Raw genomic sequence first — 23,677 nt, 5'->3', positions numbered from 1 at the left:
TCCTGGCCCTCAAGTGGAACAGTTTGATGAAGTCTCATGGAATCAGGGTAATCAGAGAAAAGTGGAAAGAAATTTGCCTGACAAGTCGATCCATAAGGCATTCCTAACGTCCCTGGTTGAAAGTACCTGCAATGTTGAAATGAAGCAGGAATATGAGTGTCAGGTAGATATAGTGAGCACACCTCGTGAGGATCTGTGTTTGCCTTCTTCCCCTCACAGGATGGACATCTGTCAAAAAGAGAAAGCATTTTCAATTAAAAAATCCTCTAAATTCTGTCAGAAAAAGACAGAAAAAGCTTGGTAAAGACCAAAGATGTCGAATAAAGTAGTTGTCACCAAAAATCATTAAAGAATTTTGAAGAAAAATGCCAAAATTTAGCTGATTTCAGTGCTTTAAGGTCTTGTCAGCAGGAGCCAGAAAAAAGAACTGAAGCAACTATCACCTGCTCTGCATGATGGGATACTAGTAGTCTCTGGTTTCTTAACCGCTTCGCTGCCAGGCCTTTTCCCCTTCAGGTGCCAAGTCATTTTTGGCTATTTGGGGCAGTTCTCGCATAGGCCCTCATAACTGTTTGTCCACATAAGCTACCCACTCCAAATTTGCATCCTTTTTTCCCAACATCCTAGAGGTACCCAGAGTTTGTGGGTTCCCCTGGAGAAGATCAACAAATTAGCCAAAATACAGTGAAAATGTCATAAAAAAAAAAAATGGGAAAAAGGGCTGCATAAGAAGGCTTGTGTTTTTTCCCCTGAAAATGGCATCAACAAAGGATTTGCGGTGCTAAAATCACCATCTTCACAGCTTTCAGGAACAGGCGGACATGAATCAGAAAACCACGTTTATCAACATAATTTTACTGGGACATACCCCATTTTTACTATTTTTGGTGCTTTTAGCCTCCTTCCAGTTAGTGACAGAAATGGGTATGAAACAATGCTGGGACCCTGACAGCTAAACATTTCTGAAAAGTAGATACAATTCTGCATTCAGCAAGGGGTCATTTGTGTAGATCCTACAAGGTTTTCCTACAGAAAATAACAGCAGAAATAAAACATATTGAAATTCAGGTAAAGAAAAACAGCAATTTCTCTCCACGTTTTACTCTAACTTTTTCCTGCTATGTCAGATTTTTAAAAGCAATATACCGTTACGTCTGATGGACTCTTCTGGTTGCGGGGATATATAGGGCTTGTAGGTTCATCAAGCACCCTAGGCAGCCAGAGCCAATAAAGGAGCTGCACCTTGCAATGGGTTTTCATTGTATTCCTGGTATACAACAATTCATTTGGGGAAATATAAAGAGTGAAAGATAGGTATAAAAAAAACCTTTGTATTTCCTAAATGGGCACAAGATAAGGTGTTGAGAAGCAGTGGTTATTTGCACATCTCTGAATTCCCGGGTCCCCATACTAGCATGTGAATTACAGGGCATTTCTCAAATAGTCATCTTTTTTACATGCTGTCTTACATTAGGAAGGAAAAAATGTAGAGAGAGACAAGGGGCAATAACACTTGTTCTTCTCTTCTGTATTCCCCCACGTTTTCCAATAAAATGGTACCTCACTTGCGTGGGTAGGCCGAATGCCCGCGACAGGAAACGCAACATGGACACATCACATTTTTACATTGAAATTTGACATGTTTTTTGGAAAATGCCTAGCTGTTGATTTTGGCCTTTAGCTCAACCGGCAAACCTGTGCATTTTTTAAAACTAGAAACCTAGGGGAATCCAGGATGGGGTGACTTGTGGGCTCTCAGCAGGTTCTGTTACCCAGAATCCTTTACAAACCTAAAAATTTGGCAAAAAACACTTTTTCCTCACATTTCGGCGACAGAAAGTTCTGGAATGTGAGTCAAGCCACAAATTTCCTGCCACCCAGCATTTCCACAAGTCTCCCGATAAAAATGGTACGTCACTTGTGTGGGTAGGCCTAGTGCCTGCAACAGGAAATGCCTCAAAACACAACGTGGACATATCACATTTTCCCAAAGAAAACTGATCTGTTTTTTGCAAAGTGCCTAGCTGCGGATTTTGACCCCTAGCTCAGCTGGTACTAGGAAACCTAGCAAACCTGTGTATTTCTGAAAACTAGACACCTAGGTGAATCCATCATGGGGTGACTTTTGAGGCTCTCACCAGGTTCTCTTACCTAGAATCGTTTGCAAACCTCAAAATGTGGTTAAAAAAAAACCACTTATTTCTCACATTTCAGTGACTGAAACTTCTGGAATCTGAGAGGAGCCACACATTTCCTTCCACCCAGCCTTACCTCACCTGTATGGACAGGCCTAGTGCTTGCAACATGAAATGCCCCAAAACACTACGTGAACACATCAAAATGATCAAATACAAAACTACCTGTTTTTGCTGAGGGTACCGGCTTTTTTGGTCCTGGGTTCAGCAGCCATCTACGGAAACCTACCAAACCCAGACATTTGTGAAAACTTGACACCTGAGGGAGTGTTTTCTTACCTAGAATCCTCAGCAAACCTCATATTTTGCTAAAACATAAATCACATTTTTCCCCACATTTCTGTGCGGGATCACCACACCGGCATACATTTCCTACCACTCAATGCTTCCCTCGGTCTCCTGATAAAAATTATACCTCACTTGTGTAGGTGGGCCAAGTGCCTGTGACAGGGAAGAGCCAAAAACATGTCAAAATTGAAGGGGAACCAAAGCGGGTACAAAAGTGCAGTTTGACAAAAAAATGTTTTTAGGCTGACAAGTGGAGCAGAATTGTTATTGGTATAGATGCAACAAGGCTGGGTGGTAGGAATTTATGTGCATTCCTGCAGATTCAGGAAGGTTCCATCAGAAAAATGTGGGGAAAATGTGTGATTTCACCCAAAGTTTGAGGTTTACAGGGCATTGTGGGTAAGAAAATGGTGCATGGTGCATGTGAAGCACACCACCCTGGACTCACCCAGATGTTTAGTTTTCAGATGGTCAGGTCTCGTAGATTTTTCTACATGGCAGCGTTCCAAAGTCCAAAAAGTGCAGCCCTCACCATTCCAAGTGGGATGATTTTGAGAGTTAGACAACCTCTCATGGCCCAAATGTAAAACCAAAACCCAAAATAATCAAATGTCCTTTTGCTTGCAGTTGGGATAAGATCTTTTAGTGTGGGGGGTGGGAGAGCTGAAAGACTGTTGGGCTGGGGGCATAACCATGCCCATACTGGTTGGTAGCAACCACCGCACAATGTTTTTTTTTTATTCCCTGGCATCAGGTAGGCATTTAAAAAAAAAATCTTCCTTGGTTTTTGGGGGGCTTTCTGTCCCCCTTGGGGGCAGATGGGACTTACAAAAATAGGCCGATCTGCCCTAAAGGGGGGCAGAAATGGTCAACAGTAATGGGCCCCTATGGGGAGCGACCCTTGCCCACGGGGCTGCCCCCCAAACAAAACACACACACCAGTATCTGGTGCCTAAGTGGTTTCTGCCCCCCGGGGGCAGATCGGCCTAATAGAAATAGGCCAAAATGGCCTAAAATAAATTTGCCCCCCAGGGGACTGACCCTTGCCTAAGGGGTAGCTGCCCACCTCTAAAAATATATATATATTTTTTCAGCCCTGGTGCCTAGTGGCTTCTGCCCCTCCCCCCACTAAACCTGGGGCAGATCGGCCTAATTAAGATTAAGATAATAAGATAATTAGATAATTAAGATCGGACGGTCTGCGCGGGGGCAGAAAAAGCCTCATAAATAACTGCCCCCCAGAGGAGCGACCCTTGCTCAAGGGGTTGCTCCCCTTCATCGTTTTCGTTAAAAAAAAAATATAAAAAAAAACTCCCTGGTGTCTAGTGGGTTCTGCCTCTCTGCCTCCCCCGAGGGCAGAAAAGGCCTAATTTAAAAATTCACCCCTTTGCAAGGGTTGCTCCCCTTTATTAAGAACAAAACACAAAATCCCTGGTGTCTAGTGGGCATTTCTGCAGCCCGATCGTGAAATGCTCACAGAGACATCAAAAGAAAGGAAAGGTCTTTCCTTTCCTTTAAGGCCTCTGCCTGCCCCCACCCCCTCAGCTTCCAGCGCAATGGGGGTGGCCTCAAATGTGGTGAGCGCACAATCGTGCGCTGATTTAATCAGACGTCATTGTGGGATGTGGGGGGTAGGGGTCAGGGATGCAGGGGGAAGCAATTCCCCTTCCAGCCCTTCCCTGGGAGGGTGTGGGGGGAGGCCCTCGGGGAGCGTTAGTGTTTCCCCCGTGAGCCGGTCCCAGGACGTAATGGCTATGTCCATGGCGCCTCAGCTCCGCGACACCGGACATAACCATTATGTCCATGTCGACCAAGGGGTGAAGGCGCAGCCCCTATTTTAACTCTCATAATAGCAGCCTATGGGGCTACACTGTCCTGCCTTGCTTCATCTCCCTACTCTATTGAAAAAGGGTTTGTGAAAGACATTTATACTGTTTTACAAAAAACATCATGAAATTATAAACATATATAATTTTCTGGCTCCTTTTTTAAGTTTAAGATGAACAACTGGACTGTTGTAGCCTCTTCCTATAGGCTGAGCAGGACTATTCAGTGCTTATGACTATAAATGGAATTACCTTACGAGAGAATTACTCCTATTTTGTAGAAAAACTGAACTGCTTCTGAAGGAGTGAATTGTTTAAGGTCAGCAGCAGGTGACCCAAATGGCCTCACCCAACCTTTCTTCCCATCAGCATGGATGGATCTGTCCCATTTCAGGGCCATGTGGACACCAGCTGCCTCTACAAATATCACTTGATTGAAGCTATTGCACTTCCTTGTCTCCATGATCCTCATGGACAATTATCTATTCTCCTTCACCAACCAGGGAATATTATTACAATTCAAGGGCTTTGGGACCATACATTTTTCCACTAGTTCTAGGTGAACACTTTGTTACCAATGCAGAGAGGTGCCAATGGTTCAAGCAGGTAAAGAGTTAGAGATATCATGTTTGCTACTGTAATTTTGCTAGATGTCACAAGATCAAGAATGTGATTGTTTTACTGACCAGAGGTCAGAGCTCAGCTGGATGAGGGCACCAAACGAAACACTAGCACAGAGTTAAAGATCTTCTACTTGCCACAACTAAGATATCTGAGCACAACCTCATAACTGTGACCTGATCCCTTCAGCAAAATATAAGTGGAGAAGTAGATGGAGACAATTCCGCCTTAACAGCAAACAGGATGGAAATTAGTAAATCTATCTCTCAATCCATGAAGATAATGATTTCCATTTTCCATTGGGAAATAACATATCTATCTGCCACTGTCAACATTATCACACATGTACATTTGACTAGTTAATTGGTGAGAAGCTGAGTTATTTTTTCCATGTATTGTCCTGACACATAAAAACTGACACCAAACAGAATAGTAAGGATGCTGGAGGACAATGATCAATGACTTAATAAACATTGAGCATTTTCAGACTGCGGTAAAGGTAATCAAAATTAAGTTTATATTCTGTCTCACCAAATGTTGCAAATGATGATAAATTTCCACAATACATCTACAGGGGAAAAATGGATAATAAAGCATAGCAATATATGATGCCAAAGGGAAGGGTTCCTCAATGATGATGTATACTTGTGAACCCTGGGACAAGCCTTTAATTAAAATGGATACAATGAGTGTTAAAAAACAGAAGAGAAATTTTCTCAGAAATGTGATCTATCACTTGATGTGGTATAGGAAGTTATAGATAGTTGCATCTAACTCTGCATGAGATACAATGAGCTTTATCAAAAACAATCAATAAAATGTTGCATACAAGTATACTTGCAAGGTGAGTGTAAAACAGGAAGGTGCTCCAAATAAGTAACTAGGGCGCATTGTTTCGCATAACTCATTAGAGAGAAAAACTATATTCAGTTCAAAGGTATGTGCCAGGGTAAGTATCCAGATTTTAATATAATCAAGGGGAGATGTCATACAAGTTTACTATATATTGCAAAGGCAGGCTCCAAATGTCAATGATGCTGTCACGATTTGCTCCCAGCGCACCCAAGCCTACCACCAGGGAATCAAATTTTGGGACATTTCAATGCTCTCATAAGTTTCCAGACCTTCCCTACCTGCATATCCTAACTTCCAGCCATTTAGATGCTATTTGCAAATTACCATCCATTCCCAATCTATGCTGGGTTTTGTGGAAACCAGTCTGCTCATACTTGGAACTCCATTACCTGGAATCCCCTGCTCACTGCTCCGTCTCCACCTCTGAAGGCCAAGGAATGGTGGAGGAATTCAGCACACCTGTGACAGGCTGCTTCTAGCCTGCTCACACCGAATGCATGTGATTACTGTGAGTCCTTTTAAGCCTCAGCTCCCTTCAGCCCAGTGTTGGTCATTGTAGCTGTTTTCTGGTGGGACCGACCATTGTTTCCTGAAGTTTTTGAGCCTTAGTTATTCCTTGTTCCTGAGCTGTAGCTATCCGTGTTCCTGTTATTGAGCTGTAGCAAATCCTTATTCCTGAACTAGCACTCCCCACAGAGCTTTTTTGACATCTGAGCCTCAGCTGTTCCTTGTTCCTTCTACTGGTTCTGCCTGCAGTGTTTCCTGGTTTCCTTGATTCCTGCACTAGCACTTCTTGTACTCCTCCTGTATTGTCCATTTCCCAGTCCTTGACTTTCTTTCCATTATTTTGTTCCAGTTCTCCGTTTGCTGTTTTACTTCTGTCTTGCTTTTAGTTTCCTTGTATGTGTGTTACTTGCTTTCTGTCAAGAATGCCCTCTGTTGTCCCTTCTTTCCTGTTAAGCACTGCTCCTTCGTAGCTCCTTCTCTATTGTGGTTGTATTTATTTCTACACCCTTGCTGTTATTGCCTTGTAGATTCCTGTTTGATCGGCAGGATCCGTGGGCTCAGCTGACAACCTTGGTGATGTTTCTGGTCCACTGTGAGTATTGTCTTTCAGTTACTTTTTTTAACATCACCATGAGTCAGCTCCTAAGACCCTGCCTTTGCATCTATATCCAATATATGGGGATTAGCAGTCGGAATTTCTAACAGCAATTGTGGGTGGGGAGCTTACTGAGCCTCAGTATTACCGTGTGGAGATCCTGAGTGCTTTACCCCACATTCTCTTTATTGTTTATGGCATATATACATATCTTGCAGGTTTGTCTGGGTGCCACATTGCCTTTTGAATGCCCTTTCTTTATGAACCTTACCTCTCCTATTCCCTTGAATATAGTTTCCCTTTTGGATCCCCTCTCTTGTCTGACTCTCTGTGTGATCTTGGGCAGCTCCATACCAGTATTCTGCCTCCTTTGTCTTCCCTGCCACCAGTCTATCCCCAACGGTTCCTGACGGATGCTTGAGATTTGAAATGTATCCACTCAGATTGTGTTCCATGCTCGGAGATTAAAAGTTATATTACAATTACATGGCAACATCCTTGACAACGAGCTCGAAAGGATAAGGAATAAAGTAAATGGTGATTAAGTCGACTTAGGAGATGCAGAGAGCCAAATTAAGTACAACATACAACTTGCATAAGATGCTATGTACAATAGAGATCACAAGCAGGTATGTAATCCACATATTATAAGAGACATTATGGAGAAACTAATCATTGGTTAAGCCTTTAGTGAGATAATGTGTCAGAAGAGGTGAGTATTGATTTCAGAGTCACTTAATGTCTTTCCCTTCAGACACAGACTACAGAGGAAACAATGACAATGGGTATTATGAAAGATATGGAAGACATACTGATACACTCCATTGTAGAACTTCTAACCATACCAGGCTAATATTTTCGGTGGTAAGCATAGTTTGCCAAACAAAAATACCCTTGTTTATGCCAGCAGGAACTGACAAAAGGAGTCCTGGGAGATATAAATGGTTTACTACTGAGGATTTTTCAGCCACAGTGTGGACACAATCATGCAGCAGGTGAGAAGTGGGCAAAGCAAGGTTTGGTTAGTCTTGTAAGTTTGGGAACACCCAGAACCTCATACACTTGTGGAGATTCCCCTACTCTGATCTCACTCTTTCCCACCCTAAAAAAGGTTAGAGTTGTATTTCTGCCATGAGTGGAAGAGGAATAGATTACCTCCAGAATTTCTTTTTTTTATTTGGGAGGGGGGGGGGGGTTACTGCAGAGTAGTGTTTTTCTCCATGGGAAAAAAATAAAAAAAGTGTGCATTTGCACAGCAGCTTTTCCCTTTTGCATGTTCGTAATCTATGTTAAATTTCTGACTGTTGGGATGGGAGCCCTGGCAATGTCACATGATATTCACAGTTGTGCACCTTGAAACTTACACCTGACACAAGATTACCAGGCACGATATTGTGTCTGACTGCAAAATGTAGTAAATTTGCACATGTTCACAGGCATAATTTTGTTGCATACAGATTTACTACTGTCATTGTGAACTTGCCACACTGTTTTATATTACAGATTGACAGTCACATACATTCTTAACTCAACAGATGTAATCTCAGCAAATATTATTTTCATTACTGTGCAGAGTCACATACATTTAGCCACATATGTTAGCAGACCCATAAGCCATCTCTTTAGTGACGTAGGTGGCATGAAGAAAGTGAGAGAGAATAGCAAATTATGAAGGATCTGCCTTACAGCTATGGCTTGCTCAACTATTGCTTGCTGTGTCAAGTAACCAAGACTGTGACTTGGTAACACATACATGCATAACTGTTTTGTAGAGCTCAGCATAATATAAACTTGTTTTAATTTTTTTATTAGTTTATAAAAGATTAAAAGAAACTATAAAACACATATATAACTAAAAAATCAATAATGTCCTGCATGCACAGACACATATTATTCCAGAGTGCAAAACAGTGGTAAAACACCAACCATAATACTACTAAAACAAAAGAGATCTATATAGAACAAAAATCAAGAAAGACAGATAAACCACAAGCTTAAACTGAGGTCATATTATAGACCATAGTATATTAACCCCACAACAGCGCCTTGAGACTCCATGGGTGATAATACACGCTCTACAAGTTCTTACTGATTTATTAAGCGCTTGCTTGCGTATCTCCCTTTTTTCAGCACTAGACCAACACATAACTAAACTGCATTGCTCAAGTCTCAAACTGTAGGAGGGCTACTTCCCAAAAAATAAGATGTTTGCTTGAATCATGTACGTTCAATCACCTGAGACCATATACATCCTCACTGCCCATCAGAATACATATAAGCCTTGAGTCTTATATGGTATAATCTACTGATGACAGAACACTCATCAGTGTAACCCATATTTATTACAATGAGATTTTTGATTGTTATTCGCTGTTTAAAACGCTAGAAGCTGCCATTATTGAACCTATGGTTTCATCTTGAGGAAAGTCAAAATAATAAATGTACTTGAGCTTCAGAACATGAACTGTGAAATCAGCACAGTCAAGACTTCTTTGGAATGTTGGCCTAAGTGCCACTCACATTCGAGAGAAAAGTCTAAAATCTAAATGGCATTTGAGCATGTTTGTCCATAGAGAACAAAACAAAATTCTGTTATTATAAGACTGGGCATGCTGGTACCTATTAGAAGAAATCTTGCTTAGAGTGCGTGCAGTAATTAGCAAATTGTATGCACCTTGCAATGAATGTGCCAGTATTTGTTTCATTTTAGAATATCTCAGAATCCTTTTTAATTTGTGGCAAGGAAATAATGATGATGACATATCTCAGTCTTCTCAATAACAGACTCTTCCAATTTGGCACAATCTATGTGCTATTGAGGAATTTATCACATAGAGATCAGATGGCAGATATGCTGTTAAGTGTTTTTCAAAGAAAGAAAAATGAAAATGAGTTCCATATACAGGACCACAGTCTTTTGTTTGATATGCAATTCATGATGTGCTGAAATTTTAGATTAACCTTTACATTATTTTATTTAACACCTGCGTTTAATTCTCTTTTGCATTCACAAGTCTAGCCTTTACTATGATCAAACAATTTAATACAGACCCCAGTCAGGCCAACAGCTCATTTACAATTGCCAGTTGTTTACATTCTAATATTACATCTTCCTTTAACAATGTCAATTGTGCACTTGGTTGGGCCTTTTGTTCTCAACTATTTTCTCTACATTCAGTTTCAGAAGAATTGTATTAGTTTAATTTCTAGTCTATAGACGCTCATAGAATAAATACATGCTGTCTTTCAAGGGCTATGGTAACATACGCAATCAGGTCAATAGAAGGTGTTTAGGATTGGGAAGGAGAAAAACTATCGAATTCCTCAGCATTAAAATGATCAAGATTAATGACAAACATGTGTGTAGAAGACATGGGCAATGTACACATTTGCAAATGTATGTATCAGATGGTTTTATACCTTTGAACATTGTTGTATGTCATTATATTGAGGTGATAATATTGTTCCACAATAAAATTGTATACATTACATTGCCTACTATTAGTAAGTATATAACTTCTACTTCTAACTCCACACATACTTCAATAAAGGCAAGATAAATATAGGTGGATTACAAACAATAATAATATACCCACATAACAAAGTACTGATTAGGTCGATGTAGTGGATTCAATATTATTGTCATCTTTTCTTTCACAGTTACATTCCTAATATTTTAACTTCTGGCTTGTGAGGGATTTTGAATCAGGCCTTGAATCTAAGATCATGTATGTGGTGTTTAGTCTAAGGACAGAAACAGTCCTGGGCACATTAGATAATGGGTCTCGCTGCAGCATTTGACACATTTGTATCTCATTCAGATTGACTAGTTGTCTCAAGCAGGCATCAAGGCCAAAGTTTCATGAAAACAGTTTTCAAACTCCCTTGCCTCTGGTATTTTATGATAGCTTATTATAGTCAACATTCCTTCCTTTTAAACAGAGAGTTGCACCAGGCATTATATTGTACTCAACATTCTGTATTATTTAACTTAATCCACAGGCTTCAGTGATTTAATCTTTTAGCTTTCCACATTATTAGATTTTTTAAATTATAGTTTCTTTGTGGTGAATTAAAACCATATAAATTGTATAGTATTTTCCCTTTACAACATTTATTAATTGATTAAAAAACTAAATAATCATTCACCATATAAAATACAAATATATCAGGGATGTTTATACTCTAAGTAATCTATGCTGGAAATACCAGGAAGAGTAACAATTCAACAAGATATTTGTATAGTTATACTGAACTCATCCCAAAAAAACATAACTTGTTGAAATTCTTTAATTGATGCATGGCATAACCAACAGATTTGGTCAGTGGAAGGGATGTTGTCCAAAGCATGAGCAGTCTTTAACAAGTTTAGGAAGTAAAATCTAATCGGCATGTAGGTTTTAATCTTAATTGGACATCTCTGAGCATCATACGATCCCCGTTAGGATAGTAGGAGCAGCAAACATGGTAAGATTTATTAGTAAGTAGCAAGGAGAAATCAGTTTCATGGGACATAGACAGAACTGACGTTTCATCATTCATTTTAACAGATAGTGAGTTTACCCAATTTTAATAAAGCAATGGATGATCCAGATGTCAGGCACATACTTTGCAAAAAATGCATAGATTACATATTTGCCCAGGGTTTTCATAAGTAATTCTACATGTACTCAATGGAAGGAATTATTACCAATAGAGTAGACACAACTATATGTACCAGTGCAAAGACCTGGCTGAAATTTACTTAAACCTAACCAATTCTAAACAAGTGGACTCCCTTACACCGAAGTGCCACTGTTATGGTGGTCCTTCAAGGTTATTAATAGAAGTACTAGTAACTGGTAATCATATATCACCTCCAAAGATTAGTCTGGTGTAATCTTGACATTGGAGACTCTAAGCAATGGTTTAAAAAATGATCCACTATACCTTTGGTTAAAAACATTATGCTAATTAAAGATAACAATAATGTATTAAGAGAATACTCCTCGTTGAGAGCCCTTTTCCAGTTTGTTTTTTTAAATGAATGTGCAGATACTTATAGCCCATTACTGACCAAATGTTTACAAACTTGATTTTAATGCATTATTGTCAAGCATACCAAATCTCTACCTAAATAGCCTTTTGCAGGATGTCAGGGGAATAATCACAAAGTAATGTCATATATGTAATGCAATGCATCCACTTCTATCTTCTTAAAGTGGTTACTACGGTTATGAGATATGTAAAAAATAATTCACAGGATGCATCTTAATAACTCCTATTGAAGGTGAAAGGGAAGGGAGCTAAAATGCAATGATTACATATCAGTTTGGAACATATATTCTCAAACCCTGTTATTCCGATGTTATGTTTAAAAATGAAACCAAGAATGGTAGAAACTGCTGTGCCAACCTCTACATCCATAGCAAAGCTATGCAAATTATACTCACCTCAATGTCAATATATAAACGCCCTATACCCCTGGATAGACACCAATATGCTAAAAGGAATCCCCCCAAAACATGTATTATAATGTGCTCCAAAGGCATACTATTGAACCATGTCATCTGCCTGGTTCCCTTGGTAATGCATTGCTTCTCCCACGGAGGTTCTTCTTCAGTCACTAAGGTGGAGCATGTATGTGTTTATGTTATTCAGTAGCTTTTATATTATCACAAATTATGACAGTGACAATTTACTTTAGTCCATTGGTGTTAAAGAAAGTGCTCTATGTTAGGTTACACACAGAAGGCCTGTACAGTTGTGGTTCTAGTCTTTTGTCATTTAAACTATGCCAGTGATGCTTACCTCAGTTTGAAAAAATGCCATCTCCAGTGCCTTCAGTGGATGCAGAAATATGCTGCACACCTGCATAATGGACGGTAGACTTCTCATATCTTATATCTCACATTCCAGCACATTTATGGATGTGCCCCTTTAATAAAGTGACAAACCTGCTATTGTGTACTTAATGAGAAACCATGGCGTAACAGAATGATTGGCAATATTTCAAGGTAAGAGTTTTGTTGCTAAATAACCACTAAAGCCACAACGAAGGAGATGGAAAGTGTTATATTTGATCATTGGCTTTAGATAAACTGGGGAACGTTTCATTTCTAAGGGTGCAAAAAACATGTATTATGCTTTCTAACTGTGGTACCAGTCCCTGTATGTTGACAGACTGTACAGGATTTTTCTTGGGCACCTGCTCACAGTAGCTCTCAGTTGGCACTCAAAGGAAAACAATCCTGACTCCCGATTAGATCCTTAACATCTAGACCAGGCAGTCCCTAAAGGGGCTAATTATATTGGAGGTTTAAACCATGAAAAGGTACATTCACTTGGGAAGTGCACCTTTATAAGAAAAATTGTTACTTACAAAGTTACAAAGTATTCTTCAAGTTATCACTGTAATCATTGGGTTCTTCCTGAGTATGTGCAGAGTGGGTGCTTAATTGGATACCACAGGGCAATGAATATATCTGAAAGAATCAAGAAGACGTAGTGTATGTGCATGCCTGGGTGCCGAGAGGCAAACCATGCTTAGAGACCAGCTGGAAATGCATTATCCTCTTCCCATGCTTCATAACCCAAACTGCAATAATAGACTGAGTTTAAAAACATGGCTGTGATGACTTCCAGCTGTCTTGTTAAAGACCTGCTATCAGTATGTATTTTTGACTGGGTTGGGATGGCCTTAGCTCACAGCTCCCAAAATCTATAAACTATTGATATTAAGGATATAAAGTCAAAGTTTAGTCTATACTCGTGTGTAATGGCTTGATTTAGGGTTTCTTATACTGATATCCCATCTACCTGATCACAAGAGTATTATATCCTAATGCACTAGTAATAAGTGGGATCAGGTATCTGCCACATTTGTGGTGGTGTTCAAGTCGCCAACCTCTAAATCAGGCCCTAAGTTTTTAAGAAACGTATGTGTTACATAACAATGGAGAAAAAAAGTTTAAAAAAATGTAAACAATGTAAATATTTATTTTTTACACTATCAAATTGCATTATAAACTTAATTTCGAACATTTGAATAAAATATCAACATTTGAAAAAATTTACAGAATAAATTACTTTCAGAACATGAAATACAGTTTCCTTCTTTAGGATGTACTCAAGTTCATATTATAAAATGCTAAAACAAAATGCATATCACATTTTATTTAGTAAATACCCCCAAAGTAATTTATAACGCAAAACAACAAAAACACTTATAATTACATTCTACTTGTTTTTCATCGTCAATGTTAAACATTAACATTAAACACTGTATGATGTAACAATTATATAAAATTAAATAAAAGCACTGGAAAAATAAATAAGCTTTATTACATAAATACAAAAATCCATGATGCTGAAAATATACAGCCAATACTACACTATACTCTATTTTAAAAGTATCTCACAATGTTGCATGGACACCCCATTTTAATAAATAGAAGCCCAACTAGCTATTCTGTATGAGAAAAATGCCAGAGCAAATGACTGGTGAGAATTCCATATCTCTAATAAACATATTTTTCTGCTACTCACAATAGTAGCACACTGTAATAGCGAAACGAGGTAGTTCAGTACTTCTGTTAGATTACCAGAGAAAAGTATAATGTGTCCTCCTTGAAAAAAAAACACCTGAAAATTCTGTCCCACAGAAATGACTCGGGCACAGATTAATAAAATTCTGCTTCAGAACCCCTGGCCCTTTACTGTATACTTCAAAACACCTGACATGAGGAAGGCAACTGAAGCTGCCATCCGATTTCCAGGTGGGGATATAAAGATGTTCCGCCACTGGATTAAGTACCAGAACACTAGGGCTAAAATATAGTCTGACAAAAATAGGGTGCACTAAACATAATTTACACCAATATCACCCCATTTAAGTTAATAATAGAAAATATACATAAAATGGAGCAATATTCTTGTAAGTGATATTTAGGACAGCACATTTACTTCAAACAATATCTTTATTATCAGTATTCTGAAACACAAGCCCTAAGTTGATGGCTGCACGCAACTGAAGGTGTTCATCATAACACATCTATAATAGGTGGAATTCATTCAATGTTCATACATACTGCTCACAGTACTTTTAAATGAGGATTGCTCCATTAATCAGCTAGTATTAGAGCCCACTTTTTATACTAGGTTCTCAAATGATCATGAACTAATGATTAGTTAACTCAAAACCACATTGGCGGAGTCTTTCCCATGGGATTTTACAGTTAACAGATATAAGGTCCTATCATTTAAAATCAAGGATAGTTGGAATGTGAAAAAAGTAGTCAATGTCCTTTTATATAGTCTCTCGTTCGGGGGGAGTCTGAAATACTTACTAAGCCAAATAGATTGTGTTTCTCTCCTTTAAACAATGGGCATCTATCTTTATCAAAACATTTAATTCTTTAAATTAAACTTTTGCATTTCTCAACATCTGGTTACACCATGGTCCATGCTTTTGATAATACACAAAAAATAATTAGGGTTTATCAATGGAGAATATTAAAATTAAGTTAAAGCTTGATTGCCCTAAGTAACCTAATTCAACTGACCTGGGATACACTTTGGAATGCAGAAGGTATGTGCAATTGAGTATTTTCTAAGACATTATCAAGATTGTCTAGACATTCTGATGGTGCATATTCAGATTTATGTACATCAGCTATTAATCATAAGGAGTCACTACACCTATTCCAAATTACTACCTCGAATAATTTGTGCACTTCACAACATAAAGATAGGTCTGCTAATAAACAGTTCAGCCATCCATTACCTCTTAGCTATCTGGCTTTCCTGCTGTGTTTGATATTTACAAAACATTTAAGCAGACGCCCCTATTAGAAAAGTTATACAATAATCTGTTCAAGAGTGATTTTATATTAACGTGGATTTTGTAAGTATTGCTGTAGATGGCCACTACTATAGACATTCTCTATCTCTTGAAGAACAAATAGTTTTGACATGAATTCTGAATGATTTTTAGGATGCTCTCTGATATGGACCCATACAAGTATTCATGACTGGGTCAGGGATTCTGATAATATTATTGTATATTCACTCGCTAACGAGTTTTCCATTCTTAGATAAATCTTGCATCTGTGAACATTCATGTACCCAGACAGCAGAAGCCATGTCAACATAGCCAATGGCACTTATCTTCTTTAAAAAATGTGTCAGGTAAGACGGTGGTGATACCTTGCACTTTGTGATGATTGCTGACTCTAACAGATCACCATTTTACATAGTATACTAATATCTTTTTTTAAGGTGGGAATTCACACTCATTGGCTAGTGTATAAAGAGTCTTGATGTCATGCCTGCAAAAGAGTGACAATATTTTTTACATATTAAGCATAGAGAGCATTTGCATAAAATCATAATAATGTGTCTTGGATGCTACACAGAAAAATAATACATTCCAATGAGTGTGGTGTCACCAAATATTTTGGCACAATCAAATGGGTACAACACTGTGGTCTGATATTGGTATAGTCTTGTGAATGTGCAAACTCAGTGTTGCATGAAGTGATTAAGGGGATTAGTAAACTAATATAAGCCATTGCCAATTATACTTTGCAATGGGATAGTGATCACAAAGTTGCATCAGTGGCACTGTCCTCCATGAGGGTATGTCAAATTGTCAAGTTAGTCACAGATCAGAGGCATATGAACTCTTTTAATGTAGGGCCATGCAAAAGCAGGCCAACTGGTCACCAAATAAAATAACAAATGACGTCCAAAGGAAGGAGTAAACTACCTTTGACTGGCATTGCACACTTCTAGGTAAGGATTAAGCATTATTTGCCTCACATTACCCAGAGTCAGAGTGCACAGAAATTCAGACTTAGGGAAAAATTATGATGCTGACAGCTCCATACTCTATAAGATAGTTGCGATAAGTGCATTTTTTAAATGTAAAGGAACATAACTCTACCACTGTTGTCCAGGCCAGAAAATGATGTTGCAATTCTATTACCTATTAAAGAACACCTAAACAAGTGTAATGAATAATAAAATTGTAACTGTTTGATTCGCAGAATGTATCCTAAAACTCACTGAATTTAAATAGGCAACTACATTTTGATTTTCTGTCATTGCTTTTCACACAAAGTAGTGTTGCTCTAACACACACTATGTATGTTGCATTTGCTGAAAAAATATCTTCATGTTGTTAAGTCATAATTTACCAATCTACAAAAGCAAAATACAGTATTCCTTGGCCTAACAAGCTCCTTTTGTAACAGCCATGGGTTTGTGCGCTATTTTCAAAGAACAGGACTTGGTTTGTGCATATTTTGTAGCTCCTACCACACTGCAGATGAGTGTGGTTTACATATGGCCACTTTCTCTCACATAACAAGAGGAATTTAAAGCTCCATTCATCTGGACAAATATCTAGAGTAAGGTTCAGTATACTTGCTCTTCATACAATATGTTAAGAGAACCTTGTGTTTGGTCATCACCACCCTTACTTTATTACTTCGTTTCCCCTGCCAGTGGTTTGTTCACAGTCATGCTCTATACCCCTTGTCCAACAAAAGGAAAAGCTGGTCTACTTAGAGAAAGAAAAAATAATTATCATAGATAATTGTCCATTCTTAGTATGTTGGTAGGCCTTCCAATCTGTCATGTTCAATGCCGATGACCAATTTAGTAGTGAGTATGTTTAGATTTTTAGAGCTGTCAATGGAGTGACCATCCACTACAAGGTTAAAATATCACTGTTTAACCAATTCACTTGGACACATATATTTCCTCCCACAATTATTGTCTACATCAAGGGTCCAAATAAACACATAGAGCACCACATGAACGGCCTGCCATCGTCCTAGCAACTCCAGCACACGCAAACTAGTTTTCACAACCCTTTTCCAGTTCACCAAATGTTCATGAACTCACTTTCCCAAATCAAATATAACAGCCACCACAAGAACAATTCTACTAGCAACTGACTCTCTAGATAGGTATATTGCCTTTGGTTATGACAATGTAATAGACACGTTCTGAATTCTACCTGTCACACACAACACGGCATCAAATTTCTCGGGACTGAATACAGCATTGGCGGCATTCTTAAATGTGCAAACATTTATGTCACGATTCCCATATGTTATCATTCATCTCAGCATGACACTCGTACAAGTAGCAGGTTTTACTGTCTTGAGAATCTTAATACAAAATCCCACCTATAAAGTTGAACACGGACCCACGGGTTCATATTTGCCACCAATGTGCGAAAACAAATTCTATACAAAGGTTCTCTGAAATGAATTGCAAGTGGCACGCTAGCAGTGCCATAGATCATTCATTACAGGGGACACTGGAGGCAAGGGATCCCTATCACCCTTTCAGTCACTGAATGGATTTTACACTCGCTATGTTTCTAGCTCTAGAGGTCTGTGCCCAACACCTTGGTAATTTAACCGGAACAAACATTGGGGAAACCAACGTGTACCTCATATAGACTAATGGTACGATTTACGCTAGGGCAATTCACAAATTCCTGCAACTGGGGTTGCAGACTCCTTCACTCAGCCAAGCAGCACTAATAAGGCAAACGATTTTCCAAAATGCACATCGCTGTAGAATCTAACGGACAGTTTGCTGAAGGTGCACAAAAAAAACATTTTCAAATGAGATGTCACTCAACACTCACTGTAATTATGCCATCAACGCATGCTCTGCGAAGTACAAAAGTAACAGTCTTTCTCTGTTTTTCTGGGCATGGAACACTGAGGCACGTTTTAAACGGTAGCAGCATTTTTCTGTTAAATACTGGGACAATACCTCTGCTCTGAATTATATGAATGCTTTCCTTATTACCTCAATGTACTTTCCCTAGTAACGATGAAGTACCATATAAATACTCATCCACAGTCTTATGGTTTCAGCGTAATGCACTGAGGTATGATTACAGATTATGAGTATATACAGGAGCATCAACAGAAACCGTCAATTAAGGGAAAACCTCACTACACGATTTTAGCACATCTAACCATACAGCCAATATATTCCAAATGCCTTTTTATATAAAGTGCTTTGGAATCGCATACCAAAAATAAACCCATAGACTAAACTGATTTAAAAAGTACAGCGAGGTTTTACATTTAATTGAACACCATTTTAACTTGGCTTATAAATGGTGTTGGTTATATTTCTAAAACTTATGAAAACAAAGCCCATACCGACTTCAAAAGCACCTTTCAAATACTGAAAATTTTCACTGAATGAGAACAACTTGCCCAACCAACAACATTCTCCATAAAAAGCTTTTTGCAGAGATTGTGAGTCATATGCTACCACCAAGATATCAACTATTAACAAATAAATATAAGCTAATGCTTATAAAATATAAATTGTACCTAATCTATATATATCCAATGTGAAGAATTGGGAATAATCACAAAGTCAACCAGAACCTAGATTTGAAATGCGTAGAGTTTGCACATTCAGATAAAATGTTACTGTCTTATAGGCACTAGAATGTGCTTCTCAAATTCAAAAATTTCCCAATCCAATCTGGGCTTCTTCTGACTGTGTTCTCATTCTCTACACATTGTAAATACTCTTTAAGGGCAGTGTTTTAAAACAACACAAAACATGAAAGTCACTAAGGTTCTGCTGTGTCTTTGACCATGGTATGCTTATAGTATGACAGAGCAGTAATCTATTGACATAGATATAAATAGTTATGGTCGTACCGAACTCCAAGGACTAGTGTTCCAGAGAGCATCATGATGGCAGCTCTGCGTGTTGCATTGGTCCCGGTCAGGAGGTTTGTCAAGCACTTCACAACTCAGGTCATTAAATCTTTCCCCATTAGGACGCTGGCACACTACAAGTCTTGTCCGTGTTCCTCCTCCGCATTTCTTTGTACACTAGAAAAAAATGTTCCAAAATTTGTAGAGCTCATCATCTTAAGATGTCAGCATCCAATACGATCTAATGTGTCAATTTTATCACATGACAGCATTGGCAATTTCGTAACTGGAGATACAACCAAGGTGAGTAGCATTACCTCTCCCCAATTGCCGTAAACCCACTCTGGACAGGGACCAGATTCACAGGATCTTTGTTCAGCAGATTTGGATCTTTCATCACAGTTGACAGCTGGATACCCATTTTCATCCTGGCACACTACTACACGCCTTTGGAATCCACCAGCACATGTACTAGAACACTGTAAAAAGAAAGCAGTTAGCCAATGCTTCGTACAAATATGTTAACATGATTAACAGCAAATAACAGTGCAAGGCATAATTTGGTTCTCAACAGAAATATATATATATATATATATATATGTATATATATATATATATATATAAAGGCAATCTCAAGAATCCCTTTATATTTATGATAATTTGTCATGACTGTGTGAGAAAACAGGGCTGATTGCAGAGGCCCCATAACTTTTTGCCCCCATTTTCCACTTTATGCTGGTGTTTTCCTGACTTTAAAGGTGCCCTGGGTACTGCTAACCAGTCCCAGGGCCTGTGCTCTGTGTAAAATGGATATGCAAATTAGGCTAATTATAATTGGCTAAGTTAACCTACCTATAAGTCCCTAGTATATGGTAGGGCATGTAGGTTTAGGGACCACAGCATAGGTGGTGCACACCTAGGTGCATTGCTGAGGTGCCCAGTGTCATTTTAAAAGCAAGCCTGCCTTGCTGGCTGCTTTTAAATTAAAGTTATATGCAAATTCGACTTTGGAATTAAAGGTACTTCCAAAGTCTTAAACTACCTTATTTTTACATATAAGTCACCCCTAAGGTGTGCCCTATGTGCCCCTAGGGCTGGGTGCCATGTAACTATAAGCAGGGACTTTATAAAAATAGATTTATAAGCCCTGGTGAGGTAAAAACAGCCAAATTCGTTTTTCCCTCATTGAAGTAAATGGCCTTCATAGGCTAGAATGGGCAGACTTTATTTTAAATTTTAAAGTCTCCTTAAATGTTACATACCAAGAATTTGGTATCAAATTGATTGTTGTAATAAATCCCACAACTACCAGTTGTTGGATTTAATATAACTTGTCCAGGTAAAAAGTTTAGACTTTACCTAAAAAGTTGCCAATTTCAGCTCTGCATTGTTTTTGCTGCTGTGCTCTGATTGGCCAGCCTGCAGCAGCTTCTGCCAGGCTGCCTTGATGAGGTGTGAAGTGGCCAGACTTCACACAAAGGAATGTGCTTGGGGGAGAGAATCTCCCCTCAGCAGATGGTGAGGCAGGAAGGGGGAGGGCTGCCAAACTGGTCTTCAAAGGCAGAGAAGGACATTTGCAGCACCCAGCAACACCCCCACATCCTGCAACCCCAGACAGCTAGGTGCCCCCTTGATTAGATTAGGAGAGGGCAGGAGAGGGGTGTGTTTATGATTTTTAGCCACACCAGTGGGTGGGCTCAGCCAGATGTAACCTCCAAAAATCAGATTCATCCATGTTGGATTTTTAGAGACTGTTGCCTTCTGGGATGGATTTTTGCCACACTTCCCAGGAAGTGGTCATCACAGGGGGACGACCCTGTCCCTGATTGGAGAACCAGGCCCCCCCCTGCTTTTCACCCAGGAGCAAGGATAAAACTGGCAGACCTGCACCCACACCTCAGATCCCCTCCAGAATTCAACAAGAAAGGAACTTAAGGAGAAGAAGGACTGCCCTGCTGGACCCCTGGCCTGCACCTGGACCCTGCACTCAGAAGGACTGCACCAGCTGCACACTTGGGCTTCACCACAAGAAGGACTTTGCCTGGCTTCAACTGGTTCAAGGAGGGACTCCCTGTTTGCTACAGGTGAAAAATTGCTAACCAGAGTCCCCTGCACCAACGCCTGAAAGAAGCGACCAGCTGACCACTGCCCAGTGGCCAAAAAAGGAGTTTGCGCCAGGTGCATTCTGGGAGTTGAAGTCCGCACCCCCAAGGACCATCACAGAACTTCTGGACCCTTGGGGTGAGCTGTGGACCCCAAAAGAACCTTGAAAGAACATCTGGGTGAAGCCCCAGAAGTTTGGAAAAGATTGGAGAATTTTTGAAAAAAAGCTCCATAAAGTGACCGACCCGACGCGGAAATTCTAGCCGGCTTGCCTCAACCGCGACCCGGCCTGACTTCGTGGTTCGTCCCGGTAAAGAAAAACATCCAAAAAAGAGACTAAGTCCGAACGTAAAAAGTTGACCGGGACCTCCCAGCCATCGTATCCGAGAAGGGCTCCATGGACGTCGGATCAAGATCCAGGTTTACCCCGGTCAAAGGATTTTCATCTCGAAAAAACAACTAAGTCCGAAGGTAAAAGTCTCCACCAAGGAAACCCACATCGCGTATCCGGACAAGGGCTCCAGGAGGTCGGATTCAACTGGCAGGTTCGTCCCGGTGAAGAAAAACTTCAAAATAAAGACTAAGGCCCTCATTCTGACCTTGGCGGTCTTTTCGCAAGACCGCCGAGTTACCACCGCGGTAAAGACCGCCGACCGTGGCGGTATGCCGCTGCGCGTATTCCGACCGCTGGGAGCGTTCCGCCGGAATACCGCCAGCAGCCACACTGGCGGTCGGCAGGAAAGTGGAGACTGGTCAACCTCCACCGCCACGCCAGCAGAACACCGCCCCCAGAATTACGACCCACATTTCTGTGTGGCGGTCTTCTGTTGGCGGTCTTCTGTTGGCGGTCACGTCCCTATGGCTCCCGTCGCCTCCCGGAGGACCAACGCACAAGGTAAGTTGATCGTCCGTGAGGGGAGGGGGTGGGGGGGTGTTGTGTGATGTGTGCGTGCATGGGGGTGTGCGTGTGAGTGTGTAGAGGGGGTGTGTGAGTGCGTGCATGCGGGCGGGGAGTGCTGCTGTGCCTATGGGCAATGTGTGTAGTTCGGCGGGTGCGCATGTCGGCATGTATGTGTGCGGGTATGTGCCCCCGTTGTGTATGTGTGTGTGTAGGGGGTGTGTATATGTGCATGTTGGGGGTGTGTGCATGTCGGGGTGCGTGTATGTGCATGTCGGGGTGGGGGTGGGGAGGGGGTTCGTACCACCTCTGGGGGGTGGCAGGGGGGTGGAGGGTGTGGGGGGAGGACTCGGGGGGGGCAGTGGGGGGTGGGGGAGACCCCTATCAGTGCCAGGGAAGGAATTCCCTGGCCCCGATAGTGCCTACCGCCATGGTTCGCATGGCGGTTCCCGAACGCCAGAAACCGCGGCGGTAAGCAGGGTCATGATACCGTTGGCGGTCTTGGGTCGACCGCCGGACCGGAGTGCGCAGACTCCAGCCCGTCGGTCATGACCGCCGTGGCTGTCGGAGTGGGGAAGTGGCGGTCGGTCGCGGCGGTGACCGCCGCGGTCAGAATGCCATTTTTAATACCGCCGGTCTGTTCGCGGTCCGACCGCCGCCTCTCCGCCGACCGCCAAGGTCAGAATGAGGGCCTAAGTCAGAAGGTAACTTTTTAACCGAGGCCTCCCGCGACTTGTAGCCGAGCAGGGCTCCATCGCGGTCGGCCTGAAAGTTTGACTTTGCCCTGGTCCTGGTGCAACCAGATGACCCGATTGGCGCTTTTTGTTTCTAAGCGCTAGAAAATAATAATACTTTAAAAATTCATATCTCCGGTTCCCCTGAACCGATTTTAATCGTTTTTGTGTCATTTTAAAGATAAAAATATAAGCTATTTTTATAAATTGGTTTTGGATTTTTAAACTGTTTCCTGTGTTTTATTTAATTACTGTTTTGTGATATTTGAATGCTTTACACTTTGTCTCCTAAGTTAAGCCTTGACGCTCGATGCCAATCTACCAAGGGTAGAGCTGGGATTAATTTACTGAGACCTAACTGTA

General features: G+C 40.4%; 1 protein-coding gene across 1 annotated transcript in view; it reads right to left on the bottom strand.

The window, feature by feature from the left end:
• The window catches only part of ADAMTS9 (ADAM metallopeptidase with thrombospondin type 1 motif 9), a 704,469-nt gene that overhangs the window by 328,317 nt on the left and 352,475 nt on the right, over positions 1 to 23,677 (bottom strand). Inside the window, exons 27-28 of the mRNA XM_069206502.1 lie at positions 19,897 to 20,058; positions 19,580 to 19,756 (exon numbers count right to left, since the gene is read on the bottom strand). Coding sequence (XP_069062603.1) covers positions 19,580 to 19,756; positions 19,897 to 20,058 — 339 coding nt within the window. The remainder of the gene's footprint in view (positions 1 to 19,579; positions 19,757 to 19,896; positions 20,059 to 23,677) is intronic.

The sequence above is a fragment of the Pleurodeles waltl genome, chromosome 9 (genome assembly GCF_031143425.1).
Source record: "Pleurodeles waltl isolate 20211129_DDA chromosome 9, aPleWal1.hap1.20221129, whole genome shotgun sequence".
Taxonomy (NCBI): Eukaryota; Metazoa; Chordata; class Amphibia; order Caudata; family Salamandridae; genus Pleurodeles; species Pleurodeles waltl.
Note: the sequence above shows the minus strand (reverse complement) of the source record. Positions and strands in the feature narration are given on the sequence as shown.